At 39.3% G+C, this 16,557-nt stretch overlaps 2 protein-coding genes across 3 annotated transcripts in view; one reads left to right on the forward strand and one right to left on the reverse strand.

Annotated features, from left to right (window-relative positions):
- The window catches only part of LOC124273702 (U4/U6.U5 tri-snRNP-associated protein 1-like), a 36,281-nt gene extending 33,670 nt beyond the window's left edge, over positions 1 to 2,611 (reverse strand). Inside the window, exons 1-4 of the mRNA XM_046708982.1 lie at positions 2,304 to 2,611; positions 1,105 to 1,162; positions 540 to 598; positions 29 to 179 (exon numbers count right to left, since the gene is read on the reverse strand). Coding sequence (XP_046564938.1) covers positions 29 to 179; positions 540 to 598; positions 1,105 to 1,162; positions 2,304 to 2,484 — 449 coding nt within the window. The 5' untranslated portion in view covers positions 2,485 to 2,611. The remainder of the gene's footprint in view (positions 1 to 28; positions 180 to 539; positions 599 to 1,104; positions 1,163 to 2,303) is intronic.
- A 55-nt stretch (positions 2,612 to 2,666) lies between these two features.
- LOC124273705 (ankyrin repeat and SOCS box protein 3-like) lies at positions 2,667 to 11,591 on the forward strand. Of its 2 annotated transcripts, XM_046708986.1 has the most exons (8): positions 2,667 to 2,754; positions 4,515 to 4,625; positions 5,348 to 5,446; positions 5,878 to 6,030; positions 7,427 to 7,684; positions 8,666 to 8,845; positions 9,055 to 9,807; positions 10,925 to 11,591. In XM_046708986.1, the coding sequence occupies exons 2-7, from the start codon at positions 4,529 to 4,531 to the stop codon at positions 9,060 to 9,062; spliced, it is 795 nt and encodes a 264-aa protein (XP_046564942.1). In that variant the 5' UTR covers positions 2,667 to 2,754; positions 4,515 to 4,528; the 3' UTR covers positions 9,063 to 9,807; positions 10,925 to 11,591. The 2 variants fall into 2 exon arrangements, with proteins under 2 accessions (XP_046564942.1, XP_046564941.1); XM_046708985.1 differs by lacking the exons at positions 2,667 to 2,754; positions 4,515 to 4,625; positions 5,348 to 5,446; ... (1 more) ...; positions 7,427 to 7,684; positions 8,666 to 8,845 and having other exon boundaries at positions 9,060 to 9,807.
- Positions 11,592 to 16,557: the final 4,966 nt, after the last annotated feature.

Raw genomic sequence — 16,557 nt, forward strand, 5'->3', positions numbered from 1 at the left:
ATCTTCACAGGGTCTCTATTACAATTACCGAAGCTTCTTGTTCATGAGTCGTTTTTGCTTAAGTATTGCCATTTTCTCTCGCAGAGCTTCTGTCTTCTTCTGCTCCCCCCAATTAACAGGTGGAGCATGAACGTCTTCCTTCTCCTTCGGCTTTTCACCCTCCTCTCCACCTGCCTCTGCTAAACAAACCAAAGTATACAATGAATGTTAGACAGTTGAATAAAGATGAGTACCGGTAGTCTGTACATACCTGTATTACTATATTGACTGACTGAGTTTGGTTTTACGCCGCTTTCAGCAATATTCCAGCAATATCACGGCGGGGGACACCAGAAATGGGCTTAACACATTGTGCCCATGTGGGAATCGAACCGGGTCTTCGGGCGAATTAGCAACGCTTTAACCATTAGGCTACCCCACCGCCCCTCGTATTACTATAACCAATACCAGATAGAAGGAGTGTTATTTCTATACAGCTTACGTCAGTTTGCGATCGTCCTTGAAACTGAATCTGTACTGATCAACGTTAACTGACATACCATTATTACTGGATCCTGGAACATCTAATGGCTTCAACCCCAACTTGGCACGAATTCGGCTGAAAAAGAAAACAATAAGCTATCCTCATGGTATTCATCATATGCAGTTTCTTTTGACACCAAGTAATTAATTCATCAATGAGTGTGAGTCTTGTTTGTCTGTCAAAGGCACAGTTGTATTTTTCTTCAATATATTTCAGGTCTACATATGATTGTATAAGTAGCAAGTACAATCCATGATTATTCACATTGTATGCATGGTCAAAAAACGTTTAGAAAACAAAATAATTTTCAGGTCTGTTGTCAGATATTACAAAAAAATGAATGCTATTTTATGTCAGCAATATTCTTTTATATCGTAGTTGCCTCAAAATATTCCAAATCGCTGCTCAAATTTGGTGTTTTATGCTGGTCTACTATCTTTTCACTATTCAGAAGCTTTTATGGCTATACCAGCCAGTACCCAATACTTTTCCTTTATAAAATTGGTCCTTCCTCCTTTGGACCACTATTCTCTCTGCACCCTTAAAGGTTCTACTGCATTTAAGCAACACTTCAAACTTACTTCGTTTCGTCAATACTGAGTGATGTTTCACCACCACCAGAGGCTGATGCATGTTGACCTGAAATGAAGTAAATAGAAACATATACTGGCTACCAACAGTTATCGCCATATTTTAGCGGTATTTACAAAATTACTCCACAGTTCGTTAAATTAATGAAACAAAATTAATCATGATACTTAATTAGCTATTCAGCGATGTGTCCAGCACTTTACTGCCACCGATCATGTTTTTATATAACGCGGCGGAAGGGAATCATGGCGGTATAAATAGATGTTTTCTCACAACTAACTGTAACAGTTATCGCCATTAAGAATTTCTCATGCCATTTGTGAAATAATATATATATTCATATCATACAGTAACCTCGAATAATTGATTGTGTGACTATATGAGTGTTTCTTTTGCAGTAGATTGATAGGGAATGAAACAATTAATGACTTGTGAACCTGACCTTGCTATTATATAGGTCGTGGGACATACCCCCGACTAAGTTAAAATTTTGTTATAGGGTTCATTACTTTATCTTTAATTTTTCTCTTAGGTTACTTACCGTGAAGACTTTTCTTTTGCTGTGCTATATTGTTGTCAAATACCATGGGGAAAAATATCGGAATTGTAATTGACCGTAAATGTGCACGTGTGATACTGATGTATTGGCGATAACTGTTACGCGGCGATAACTGTTCGCTAGCCAGTATAATTGTATCATTCTGCCATTAGAATAAATCATGAACAATGAAGTCAGGATTCACAGACCAAGTATTAGTCACAGACCATTATTAGCTGTGTTGCTGATGTTGTGACCTCTCTTAACTTCATCCTTAACTATCAGAAAGATGTATGTTGTGACTCACTACAGGGGGCTACAGATTGTTTAGAATCATTTATTTCATTTCCTCTTTTTGCCAGGCTAAACCTTGTTCAAACGAGGACTAACTAGACCTGCTCAGAAACTGGTGCTTGACACACCCTGCACTCCCAAGTTCACAGAGAATTCCCAAAAGTAATTTCAAAAACTAAAATTTTCCAGCACAACTAAGTTTATCCCTTTGTGGAGCTAAGCTGCTTTACATTGATAACTAGATCTTTTTATGATTGACTAGATCTACCCGTCGGCAATCACGACACGCTGGGGCCCTGTAGTCAAGACATGAATGTAGGACCCCATTACTGCTCTCGGGTAAGTTAGGACACATACCTTCTGGTTCAACTGGTTCAGCTATGCGGGGTTTATCCTGGGGTTCCTCTTTTCCTCGTCTTTCTTCTCTGTCCTTTCGTCTGCTGCGCCTTTCCTTCGATCGTGACCGAGATCGACGCTTTCGTTTATGCTTGTGTTCCCTTTCCTTATCCTTTTCCTTGTGTTTTTTCGACGACCCCATGATAAAGGTGTCTTTTAGGATACAGGTGTTGATAGAAATACACCTACAATAAGTCAGAAGTGTCTCCGAAACGTACACACCATACGATTGTTTACTGCGACAAGTGCACGTTCCGATAAATCGGAAGTAGTAGATTCGAAGTGAATGATAATTTTAGCCAATCGCTTTTAGCATAACAGTAAGTGCGGTACCGTTGCTTTCAAGGGAGGTAATCCAAAACATAAGCGACTTGGTGGCTTGTAATTTCATCTATCAGGACATAAAGAGAAGGTATATAAATATGAGGTTGTCTTAAGGTCGCGGGAGAGTAGTGCGTATAGAGAAACACATCATCAACAAAATCTTCTGGTTTCATACAATGATGTGTTATGGACACTGCCATGAACTAGATGTTTGAATAGCTGTCACCCGTTTTCAGGAAAAGTTCGGATGATTCTTCTTTCGTCTCATTTGCAGGAAACGAATAAGCCTACAGTATTTGCGACTTGTTCGAATCTAGATAAAAATAGCTCAGGTCGAAACCAGTCTTCCTCGGTAATAATTTATTCATTCTTTAAGACTGAGTCATTAATTTTACAGGTAACTGCTTTTAATGTAGATTCAGACATGTCACAGTCAGGTTCTGTAGGTTTGCAGACAAAAGCGCCACCAAAAGTGCCATGCCGAAACAGCAGGAAGGAATCGGCTATGACTGTGCCATATTTGGCTGACAGAAGCGGCACAAATTATATTATTTGGTATATGTAAAGAAACGAACATTATTTTACTGTTTGCAATATATCTGATTTCACAACATTTAAACCATTTCTTTCAATTCTTTCATTCCCTATGCATTTTGACATTTTCACTTTTATTAAATATTCATTCAATACACACTATTCAATGATACAACCCGTGAAGATCCGGGTTAGAATTGATCTTCAGTAGCCCATGCTTGTCGTAAAAGGCGACTAATGGGATCAGGTGGTCAGGCTCGCTGACTTGGTTGACACATGTCATGATATCCCAATTGCGTAGATCGATGCTCATGTTGTTGATCACTGAATTGTCTGGTACAGACTCGATTATTTACAGACTGCCGCCATATAGCTGGAACATTGCTGAGGGTGGTGTAAAACTAAACTCACTCACTCACTTCAATGATACATTTCCAAGTCCTTACTTTCATATTTGAATCATTAACAACCACCAGCAAATATAACTCCCCAATTTAGTGCAATATTCATTTATTAAATCAGTCATTAATAATTAATTTATCTGATGCATTTATGTTGGTTCCATCTGAAAATGTGAAATTAGTCATGCCAGGAAGAGGTCCATAATTCTTTCCAGCATCTTCAGGGTGACAGCTGGCCCAATTTTCTAAGGCACCATAATTTGTCACGCAGAGCTGTGTGCCTCGGCTTGCCATAAACCTTTGATTGTGGAAACGAGTCCTGGTTCACTCTGATAATGCTGATAAGTTTGTCAGCATTGTTAATATACTCATAGGTCTGTGACCTGCATCATTTCTGACTTTCTTCCTACTTTAAGCTGGAACACCACGATATTACTTATATCAAAATCCAAAGCATAAGGCTCTTTAGGGCAGTGTGATTACGATATGTATTGGTGAAAATAAAAATGTTGTGTTAATGAGTTACTATTGTGTCTGTAGTATCTGAATTCAATATATTTTTTCGAATAAATGATCCATGAATATAACATTAAAGGATGACGTACATGTACTTACCTTATGTTTAATTTTTACTGATTCTGGTAAATAGAATAACAATAATATGAAAATGCTCCCTGTTTTCATCAGTTAACATGGTGTTATTTTGCCAGGTTGAGTGTAAAGTCAGATACCATTCCGATGCCATTTTGATGCAATTAGGTTACTGCGATATCCCTTTTATGTATGAAATTCTGCTAAAAGTGTTAACATATAGGTGCCTGAAAAAAACAAGAAAAGTATATTTTACATAATTATTTTATTCATATGTACATGTTGAGTCAATTTATCTGTAATGTTTGTGTTTTCTCTGTAGAATGCATGTGAGCAATGAACTTCAGTGAGGCTTACGCTCACACCTGCTCCACTGTGGGTGCCGCAGCCAGGGCAGGAGATCTCATGGCACTTCAGCAACTGGTCTGGAATGGTAGGAAGAGACTAGGCTAGCCACTTCAGTTACTTATAAAGTATATATGGTCGTGTAATATCATGGTAGGAAGTTACTTATACAGTATATATGGTCGTGTAATATCATGGTAGTAAAATATCATGGTAGGAAGTTACTTATACAGTATATATGGTCGTGTAATATCATTGTCCATGAGTTAGGATGAAATTACCAGTGTCCATATTTAGAAAAGACATTATAGTTTTTGTTGATGGTTTATTGCATCATTAGCCCTTAAAATGTGGAAAGTATTTGTTCATCTTTTTGTTGTTACTGCTAGGACTGGCATACACGAGTAAACAATTAATCACTTATTGTTTCCATCCTTAACTTGAACATGTGATATCAGGTCCATGAACTGTAAATATTTGCTAAAGGCCTCAGCATGTTAATCTGCAGCCACAACCACACTGTTGATACTTTTAAGTGGTGTGTGGCTTTCTTCCATTTAAATGCTAAGGTAACTTTCACATTCTAAACAGTCCTTTTGTATTGAACAAAAAGGTTATCAAACTTGGACTGTTTGTGCACAAATTATTACAACCTTACCACTTCTGTAGAACAATAAAAGTCTGTCAAACCATTGAAAATGATACTGTTTGTTGACTGGTTGTTGTAGGCCTGAGAGAGTATACAGAATATATTTGGAAGTGAAATATTTCTATGTAATCATGGTCAATTATTTCATCACTTGTTTGTAGGTGGACCTGTTGATGTGCGTGACAACCGAGGATGGCGACCTATCCACGAGGCTGCTTCCTATGGCCACCCTGGATGCCTGGAGTTTCTTCTGAGACAAGGTTGTACCAGTCCTAGCTTTGAACCTATCATGAATATCTTATGTTGTATTTTTAACAATTGTAGCTCACATGAACTAAAGACTCCTGTGTGTTTAGTTGACTGTTATCAGTGTCCTTAACCTTGAGAAAAGGCTCTATTTGGAGTGTTTTATGTCATTGTAACATCTGGCCATGTCTAAATGAATGAGTTATATGATGCCCGGTTAATGTGTATGGGACACATTATAAGTTTGATTCTACAAAAGATTGATTAAATATTTAAAGCCTGAGGGCTAGACGGTGACATCATGAAAAGGTGGATGTCAGCATATTTAAAGTAATAATTTCAAATTGTTTACAATTTTTATCCTTTGCTAATACAAAATGATTAGTTGAGCTACAGTCCCGTGAGTCTTGTTTCTTCTTTTCATGGAATTATTTCTTTTCTTTAGATGAGACTGATCCTGACTGGGTGTCATTTGCTGAGGAGACAGCACTGTTGCTGGCAGCCCGCCATTGCCATCTGGATTGTGTGCGTGTGTTGCTGTCTTTCCAGGCAGACCCAAACATCGCTACAAATGAAGGCTTCACACCTCTTTGGGAAGGTTGTTAAACATTTAGATTGTTGCTACAATGTTACTGCCTCAAAAGAATTTCAATGTTAGTTTAAGATAAGCTAATTTAGATGAGTGAGTGAGTTAAGTTTTATGCCACGTTTAGCAATATTCCTGGCTTCACACATTGTAGCCTTGTGGGGAATCGAACGTGGCATGGCATGGCGCGTGAACACTTTAACCACTAGGCTACCCCACCTCCTAAGACAAAAGACTCAAGTGGCTACTAAAGCAAAGATTGAGTATTTGTTGTTTTGTGCCAAAACAGTAATCATGCAGATGATCACAGAAAGAAATGTCTGCAACAGAGCAACAGGAACTGGAATGTTGTTTTGTGGCAGGTTACATACTCTCAGATTATAGGGCTGATTATGCCCCAGATCCACCATGCTTGTTTTTTAATAACTCATTTAAAGGCAGGTGTGACTGATTGTGTGTCATGTTAAACCCATATGTTATTCTAATATTAGGCCTTATAATTTTAAAATTTGGTATGTGAAACTGACCAACGAAAAAACAACTGAATTAGAAAGAAAAGAAGAAATAAATGACTTTTTTGTCTGACTGTTTTACAATGGGATGAAATATTAAAGCACAAAGTTTCATCTCAGCCAGAAAAGGTAGCTAACATGTAAAACAATCTTCCTTTGTCTTGCCATGTGAACAGTTGACCTGACGATGGGGCTGGAATAGGCCCTGAAATGTTGTATCAAAGAACGAAAAGATGAAAACCAGAAAATTCTTTATGTTCATCAAATAGCATATTCTAATCAAGCATCTAATGTCAACAGTTGTTGTTTTGATTCTAAAATGATATGCAACAAAATTAATCTGGAAGTTGACATTTTTAATAACTTTTGTACAGGGGAGATGGGGAAGCCTAGTGGTTCAGGTGTTGTCTCGCGGGGGTCGATTCCCCACATGGGTACAATGTGTGAAGCCCATTTCTTGTGTCCCCCTGCTGTAAACGGCATAAAACTAAACTCATTTTGTAAATGGGGCGGTGGGGTAGCCTAGTGGTTAAGGTGTTCGCTCGTCTACCTTTTGAACTCACCTGCGATGTAGGCCCGGTTATTTCCTACATAGGTACAATGTGTGAATCCCATTTCTGGTGTCCCCCGCCGTGATGTTGCTGAAATATTGCTAAAAGCGGCGTAAAACCCAACTCACTTCACTCTCTCACTCATTTTGTACAACCACCTACATTGAAACTAACTGATAAAAAATAAAGGTGTTTTTTCAATCACATGTGGTTGGCACCATCTTGGTTATTTCTACATGTGATGTTGTAGATGTTGTAGAGTCAGTCACTCGTGTAAGTTGAGTGAATCTTTATTCATACATCTTCGTTGTCCCATAAAAATATAGTCTATGTTTGTTTTTCCAGCAACAAAAATGGAATGTTATGAGTGCTGTAGATTATTGATACGTAGAGGAGCTGACACCAACACCAAGATGTTCACCAACTACACCCCACTTCACCTAGCTGTAGAGAAGGGGCTGGACAACCTGGTGGAATATCTCCTCAATCATGGGGCCAAGCTGGATGTCCTAGCAGACCATCATCTCACACCCATATTCCTGGCAGCTCAGTTTGGTCGCACTGGTAGTCTCAGATGCCTCCTCAAGGCAGCCAAGAGCAAAAGTAAGGAAATTACAATTAGTCCGAGTCCGTTTGTCTCATGATGAAAGTCTTCTGGGGGCTTGTAGACAAGTGATATCCTGTGTTGTCATTTTCAGGCTAGTACTAGTAGGGAGACTGTTTCCTTAACTTGGTTTTCAGATTCCAAATAGTAACAAGTAACCGATGACCAAAACTGAAACTCACAAATTTTAACTGATCTGTGTGAAAGTCAACTGAGCTTATATTGGGGTGTGTTATCTGTCAGTAAAATTTACATTTTCAATATCTCATCTGAAACTAATAGGCCCATTTAGCTGAAACCTATGTCCATTGTGTGAAAGATTCCAGCCATGAGTGAGTGAGTGAGTGAGGCTGTACACTGCTTTTAGCAATATTCCAGCACTATCATGAAGGGACACCAGAAATGGGCTTCACACATTGTACCCATCTGGGGAATCGAACCCAGGTCTTCGGCATGACGAGCAAACACTTAACCACTAAGCTACCCCACTGCCCCGATTCAGCTATGATGTCTTTAGAACATACTTGCAGAATTTCAGTCCTACATTAAACATGGCTGCCATTATTTCATGTGCATTTTGGCCATTAGCAGAGCTCAGATAAGATTTAGCTCATGTGGGTACTGCATGCATTTTCACCCACTTTTCAAATGATAGTCATTTTACTCACCTAAGATGGTGTCATTGAGTAAGTTTAAAAAGCAGGTATGCAATTTTATGCATCAAATATATTCTGTGTATTTGCAGTTGAATGACATAAATTTGGACTTATAGAGCATGCTGAAAATCAAAGTCCCACTTCATATGTATTCTTTAATTTGAATATTTATGATACAAATCAACTATAACTGGGACATATAGATATGGTGCCACGGAACCACATTGTTCAGTAATAGAAGGCTAGTTTCTGGAAGTTTTCATCATGCTGATTGTTTGAAGAATGTTCCATCTATATGTATACTGTTGACTATGTTATACCCAGGCCTGCTAGACTTGGTGAATGAAGGTGCGGAGGACAACGCCTCCCCTCTGCTAATAGCGGCACAGGAGGGGCATGAGGAGTGTGTGCAGCTGCTGCTCGAGGCGGGGGCCAATGCCAACATGTCTGTCCGAGACATCAATGCTGTCCCCTGCAGTATGCCGTGTATAAAGGACACATTGGGTAAAATGATGATTTATAGAAATACTGATCTCATACCCATAATAACATCTTGTACGATGTGGTATCATTGGAGCTCTGTTTGAAACTAATCTCTGTAACACCAACATAAAATCTCTTTTTGAGAGGATTTAATCATTTTTCAAAGCAGAAGTAAAGATCACTTGAAATCCCCAAAACATTTGTCTGTATGACCATATGTCATGTTTCAGATGTGTGAAGAGGTTGTTGCCAGTGACACAGCTACATGTGTTCCGGAGAGACCTACTCTGACATGCACCCTCTCCTCCTTGCTCTCAAGTTGAGTAATACATTCATCCTGAAGACACTCCTCACCTCGGGGTTTGATCCGTCACTGTCCCTTCCCCTTGATGCAGACCAACTTGCCGAGCTGTCGCCATTGGCAACAGACATAGCGTCCGCCACACATGCATCCGTTCTGTGTCATGTAAAGGATGACTGGCCACTTGATGGAGTCAGCTTGTTGTTAAAAGCAGGACTGACTCCTAATTCACAAACTAAAAGAGACCTGCCTCCGTTACTAGTCATGTTGTGGAACAAGAACTTCCAGTTTTACAGACTTCTGCTAGAGCACGGCGCCAACCCCAGTATCTACCATGATAATATAGTAGGCAATATTGCAATGCTGTTGGCCTTGAGAAATGATATCCACAAGGCGGAGACAGACAAGTGTTCGTATGAGTGCCCCACCCACCTGCAGTACCTGTGGCCGCTGCTGGTAGCAGGTGGGGAGGCAGTGTCCCTGTTCACCTCCCCCTCTATAGACAGTGACATGGAGACGGGGGACAGGATTAGTCTTCTCCATCTACTCAAGACACAGGACAGAAAAAGCTCCTTGCCAATTGTTGGCTTCCTGCTCTTCTTCTGCCATTTTGTGGATGTTTCCAGTGATGTGTGTGATTTGTTTGATCCTGAGGATGCCAAAACGTTGCAGAGGATATCAGGTAGATAGCTGTGAGCTTATAATGTTACTGAGGTGTAGACGTCATTATGCTACTCTGGGTAGCTATCAATATTCATCAGGACTTCTAGAGAGATGTCTTTATGAATATTCAAACACTTCAGGTTTCTTGAGTAGTCCTGGTACATTGGTTAGGATGTTTAAAGCTAAAGGGATGCCAGCCATTATGATATTTTGTAAAAGTTAGTATTTTGAGACTAAGCTATGACAATTGTTTTCATGTGTTATTTACTGTTGTTTAGATGCATAAAATGTCATGGACTGCTGATAATGTTGACATACACAGCAAGAAGATACTGACCAATGAGAGTCATTCTTTCAATTTACATAAAGTTATTATTGTTAAATTATCCGTTACGAGGTCGCTGATTGGTTGTTATGTTAAAGCACACTCTAGTGATTTTATTGATCTATGAAGAGGTGAGGTGAGGTGAAATTGGGTTTAACGTCGTACTTGAGAATATTTCGCTCATATGACGACGTGCATGCGTGTGTACGTGTATGTGCGGCTGCTTGTACTACCCCAGACTGAAGCTGGTTTTATAGTGCTAGCCCACTGAGATACCATGCCGCAGTGAAGCATGAATACCCCACTCAGACACATTATACTGACTCCGAGCCGACCAGTCCTTGTTGTACCCATTAATGCCGAGCGCCAGTCAGGGACCAACAAGTACCATATTTTAACGTATTTTGGTATGACGCGGTCGGGGATCGAACCCGCGACCTTCCGCTCTCCGGGCGGACGCTCTAACCACTACACCACGGAGGCGGTCGATCTATGAAGATGTTGACAGGAAACATTGCATGTACACCAATATTACTTCTGAACCCGAAGCACCACTTTGTCTCTTTGACACAGTATGAATTTTATGGATGTGTGGAGTTCATGCATGTGAATATCAACTTCCTGTTAGTCATTTCATTGGACGGTCAAAGTTCGTGAAAGGTCATTATGACCTCAGCTCATTGGTTTGCACTAAAATCTGATCTTTATGACATTGATTTTGACATTGATATATACAATGCTGTCTGATATTTTGGTTCATCATCTCAGTGATATTTGATGTAGATGAAGATTAAGATGGTTTCTGTTTCAGCTTCCACAAAAAGCCTTGCTCACATTTGCCGGCGGAAAATAGTTCTAGAATTGGCTTCATACGGGAAATTCAACAAGAAAACCCTTGAGTCCATTCCACTGCCCTCCACAATCAAGGAATACCTTCGCTTCACAGAGTTTGGATCTTTGGGACATTTTGTGCTAGATCTTCAGTCAAATCAACTAAGTAATGACTCTATTCAATAGTGGGAGGGTTCCAAGTTGGAACTACAAATTGTACTGAAAAGTTACTGTGTTATTTTGTCATATGTACAAGAGGCAATATTCAAAATACGTAAACCCGTGAAACTTTCAGGAAGGAACAGAAAGTGCTGATTCAGGATGTTGCCAGCCAGAATACCATGTTACTTCCACATGTTCTAGTATGTATGTCACATTTATTTCATCGCCCTGTTCTATCATCATACTAGACATGTAGGTTATGCGAAGAGTTTTATAATTTGTGTCCTGCTCTCAGATATTACTCAGTCCCCAGTCGAACCACAGGACGATTGTCAGGTCTGAGGACAAATGGCTGATCTCCAGAAGAGCTGATTGCTGGACAGTTGACTGGTCCCAGTATGGTCAGCCGTTTTCCAGGACAGTCAAGTGCAGGGACAATCAGTTGATCTGGCCAATCAGCTCATCACATGACAATTGGGTGGTCCCAGTATTCGTTGGTTTCACATTAATTTTTGACTCGCTGTGTGCATGCGTAGAGCGTGTAAAATATCCACTGGTCAACTTCCTGTTTGGTCGTATTAGCGATATTGTAAACACACTCAAATAAATGCTGTATGAATATTATTTACGCGTGACAACTGTTCATAGTTGAGTACATACATCCATTTGCCTATGCTTTTCAATAATTGATGTCCTATTTTGGTGGCATTGCATCAGAGATGTGTTTTTACCTGTGAGAAGGGAATGTGCAGGAAGGACGGTGGATGGGTGGTGGTGAGATGTGTTTATACAAGAGCTTGTTAACAAACGTTAAGCTATCTATTTAACTAATTCCGGTCCCTTCCATTCATAAATGAATTGAGATAGGTTAAATTCGACATAAAACCATATATTTGTTTTGATTTTTGCTTTCTATAGAGTGTGTTTACACTATCGGTAAAGCTTACGACCAAACCGGAAGTTGGCCCGTGGATATATTTTTTACACGCTCTCCAGCATATGTGGCCAATCAGCTCACATGCCACGACGAGTCGAAAATTAATGTGAAACCACGAATGGTCAGCTGTTTTCCAGGACAGTCAAGTCCAGGGACAATCAGTTGATCTGGCCAATCAGCTCATCACATGACAATTGGGTGGTCCCAGTATGGTCAGCTGTTTTCCAGGACAGTCAAGTCAAGGGACAATCAGCTGATCTGGGCCCACTTGCACAGAGCAATCTTAGTTACAATCAATCTTAGGGCCTTACAATCAACTTTACAATCACCATACAATTGCCCTAATCCACTTGCACGAAGCCGATCTTAGCGCGATTGTAAGACCGCATGGATTTAAGATCGCGATCTTAGCTAAGATCGCACTCTTCAACGGTGGAGGTGCGAATTTCTTAAACTCGACTCCTGTCTACAGTTCTCTGCAAGTCAAGTCAGCATAGCATACTGATCTAAATAGAGAGCTGATACTGGTCCCTGCACAATAATACATACCTCCCTCAATCGGTCCCCGCACTTTGCAGAATTTTCATGAAAAACATTCCAAGAAATCTTGAAGAACGATTAAAGTGGATGATAGCATATATTTTTCTACATTTTAACTGTCTTGATTTATGAACTGAGAATGTGATATTTCAACCACGGAAATACCTACCCATGTTTTATGAAAATATTGAACTGCAAAAATATACATTCATAAATTTGGGTCTAGATTTAGTGACTTAATAATTATGAAAATTATAATAATATATCAAATATCGACAATATTTACTTATGATATAACACCTAAATGCATGATTTGCCACTGGTTGTCAATGAGACATTGTTTAATGCACAGCTGTTTTTTTCCCTTTTTGTTTTTTTGTGTGTGTAAAATCCTAAATATACCCTAGAAGTATTGGTTTTCTCACAATATAACAAGAAAATGTAATATGGCTACAGAAGTGTTGTAAAGAATTCATGACGGGGAAATACGAATATCAAATAATATATTGAGAGAGCAGTTGTTAAATACTCATTCACAGTATATTAATGATATGACCCTATTGTGTTGATAAATATTTTTCTAAAAGTGAAATTAAAATTGAATCTTGATTTTGCACGTTAACTTGTATCTAATTTTTGATTACTTTAATGATTAACTAAGACAAAATCACTCCATCACCGAAAAGAAAATATCTTGAACTCTGTGATTGGGCATGACAGACTCTACGGCAACGGCATAGGCCAGGGGAAACCACTCCCATCTTGCCCATAAACTAAAATTATCTGCTCTTGAGTTAATGAAAAGGTCACGGCCATTGTTAATCGCACGCGGACACCATTTGCTAGTATCCTTCCTTGATTATCAAAAAGGTATGTTGTTTCACACTTATTCCAACATTGAATCGGGTGGGAATAGTGCTTTGTGATATCGACTCAATAGTTCTGTGGTTCACTACAGCAAATAACAATGTATCCGGCGTTAATCGGTTGTGCATTATCCGTGTTGTTGAAGTGTCGAGGCGAATCATACAGTACAGTTTTATGCAATATAAAAGCAATCTCCAAACGTAAAGCTGATTATTTGCGTGAAACTTGAACACCATTTTGTCACAGACTACAATGATCTTAGCTCCTTACAATTGGTCCGGACCAATTGTAAGTTTCGATTGTAACTTACAACGATCTTAGCCTACAATCGCTTTGTGCAAGTCGATGGCGATTGTAGCCGAAGCCTAAGATCGCGATCTTATGGATTTACAATAATTGTAGCGCTAAGATCGTTCTGTGCAAGTGGGCCCTGGACATTCAGATCATCACATGACAGTTGGGTAGTCCCAGGACATTTAAGGTGTCCAGAAGAGTCAGCTAATACCTAGGTCAACCGTCAGACCACTCAGGAAAGGTCAATCAAGGAGATTGAAGAGAAGGGATACACAAACAAGGGACCCATCATAGCTTACAATACACTGAATAAAGTATTTCACCATCACTATAAATACCATTAAGCCAGCTATGGCAACTCCTAGATATCGTGTTCAGTCTTGTAGTCTGTAGTTTCCAATGGCAGCCATCAGGGAGTTCGTATTTAAACACGTATAGGTTTAAATATAATTTAATAGGTTGACGAAGATGAGTTAGGTTAACAGTGATATAACATATCAGCTTCAATTCTTAATGCTGGCATTACGAGATATTATCACATGACATCTATCCTACCAGTTACTATCCCTGGTAGTGTCAAGTAATGTATGGGTCGAGGTTCTTCAGAGGCATATAGAGGTTGGTATTCAAGTAAAAGACAAAATATTATGGATGTCAACTTCTTCTTTATTGTATACACAATGTTTCTGGGCTATTCCTTGCCCCTTCATCATTGTGGCGGTGGGGTAGCCTAATGGTTAAAGCGTTGGCTCGTCACACCGAAGACCCGGGTTCGAATCCCCACATGGGTACAATGTGTGAAGCCCATTTCTGGTGTCCCCCGCCGTGATGTTGCTGGAATATTGCTAAAAGCGGCGTAAAACCAAACTCAGTCAGTCAGTCTTATAAATGTATGGGTTATTGTCAAAGGATTTAGAAGATTTCACCAAAGGGTATGGCAGAGTTTAAGCAGCATGTGTATCTGTAGAGACTAAAGGGAGAAAGCTATGACTGAGCTACACTACTCAAGTAGTATAAAATGAAGCCTAACAAGCATCAGGACCAGCCCTAGTGGCATACTGTTTGACCGTCTTCCTCCTGAAAACCTTGTCACTCTCAGAATGAAACTTTGAGTATATATCATAATCTAGGTGTATGTGAGTGGTTGACTATCATCAGTTGGCTTTTGCTTATCATTAAAGTAAATATTTTCATCTGGGCGACATACAAGCTGTAATTTCTGTTGGGTAAAAGACTGTAAGATATCTCCAAATAACTCCTCTGATTTATCCCCCATGTTACTCTCAGAGTGTCTCTTTCAAATATTGAGTATATGTCAGAATCCAGGCCCTGATTTCTCGAAACAAAATTGGGGGCGGTGGGGTAGCCTAATGGTTAAAGCGTTGGCTCGTCACGCCGAAGACCCGGGTTCGATTCCCCACATGGGCACAATGTGTGAAGCCCATTTCTGGTGTCCCCCGCCGTGATATTGCTGGAATATTGCTAGAAGCGGCGTAAAACTAAACTCAGTCAGTCAGTCAGTCGAAACAAAATTAAGTTTTTACTCAAATTTCAAACTGAGTTTGACAATTTGAAAGAGCTGAATTTTTAACTCCGCTGCATTTTGAAAATAAAAAAGCCAAAAAAACTTAAGTATTCTATTCACCAAAGACAAATTGTCTACTATGTTTGAGTTTAATATCGATTTCAGTTCATTCTGGGAAATGAGTTTTGTCAAATTTGAGTAAAAACTCTGACTTAAGTCAAAACTCAGACTTAAGTTTGTTTCAAGAAATCGGGTCCAGGTGTGTGAGAGTGTTTATTTGTACCGTAGATTGCAGTCAGCTTATCATCAAAGTAAACATTCTCATCTGGGCAACACACAAGCAAAAATGTCAGTGAGATAATAATGACTGTCAGGTTGTTTCATAGCGTCAAACATGGAACAGATTTACTTCCAGTATGCAATTATCCATTTTATCTGCAGCTTTAACATGTTCGAATGCATCGGACATGCTTTGTAAAGTCAATTTCAGTTTTTAGCATCACCTAAATATTAGATCTGTGCAACAATGATAATAATGTGTACTTAATTCATTCACTGAATACATGCTCAAAGTACTACAGTTGGACAATACCAATCAATTTATATAGAAATGTGGTAATTGGCACACTGACTGTCAAGAGTCTGTCTATCCACGTATTTGCTTCAGTCAAGTCATATGCTTCAAGGTAAAGATGTATTTAAGCTGTCATTCTAAGAACCTAAAGCTTTAGAAAGTCTGATATGAATGGGAACATATTATATGTGAAGGCTTAGGGACCGTTCATAATTTATGGCTAGGGGATGATGATGATTTTAAGGGGAGGTCACCCATTTTGTTCGGGGAAGGGGTGTCATAAATTTTTGCACACATGTACTAGGGAGATGTCATTGATTTTGTACATGACATGCAGGGGGGTGGGGGGTTGTCAGTTACTTTGTATATACCGGTAAATGTTAGGGAGATCATTAACATTGTACATGCTTCTCCATATAATCATCACACACCCTAGCCATAAATTACAAATGTTCCCTTAACATAATGATTTCATGACATGATGCTTAATTAAATTGCTCCATTCATTTTTAATCATTTAGTTTTTTGTTTCTGCCACTGCCTGAAGCATGTATAGATCTGTATTATGTTGAGACGTACAACCAGCAACCACCAATGTTGTGTGGGTGTGTTCTGCCCAAGCTGTTCAAGGGAGATAATCAGACTTCCATTTCCTGTCCTGGCAGTTTATGACCTGTTATCTGTGACAAGCTTTGACAGAATTTGTGTTTTGTT

This window comes from Haliotis rubra, unplaced genomic scaffold, assembly GCF_003918875.1.
Source record: "Haliotis rubra isolate DU_JTF1 unplaced genomic scaffold, ASM391887v1 Scf183, whole genome shotgun sequence".
Classification (NCBI taxonomy): Eukaryota; Metazoa; Mollusca; class Gastropoda; order Lepetellida; family Haliotidae; genus Haliotis; species Haliotis rubra.

Bases quoted from the DNA above. Each gene is read 5' to 3' on its own strand.
- LOC124273705 (XM_046708985.1), top strand. From the start codon at position 9,090: ATGTGTTCCGGAGAGACCTACTCTGACATGCACCCTCTCCTCCTTGCT. The intron at 9,808-10,924 runs GTAGATAGCTGT...TTTCTGTTTCAG, and splicing joins AACGTTGCAGAGGATATCAG to CTTCCACAAAAAGCCTTGCT.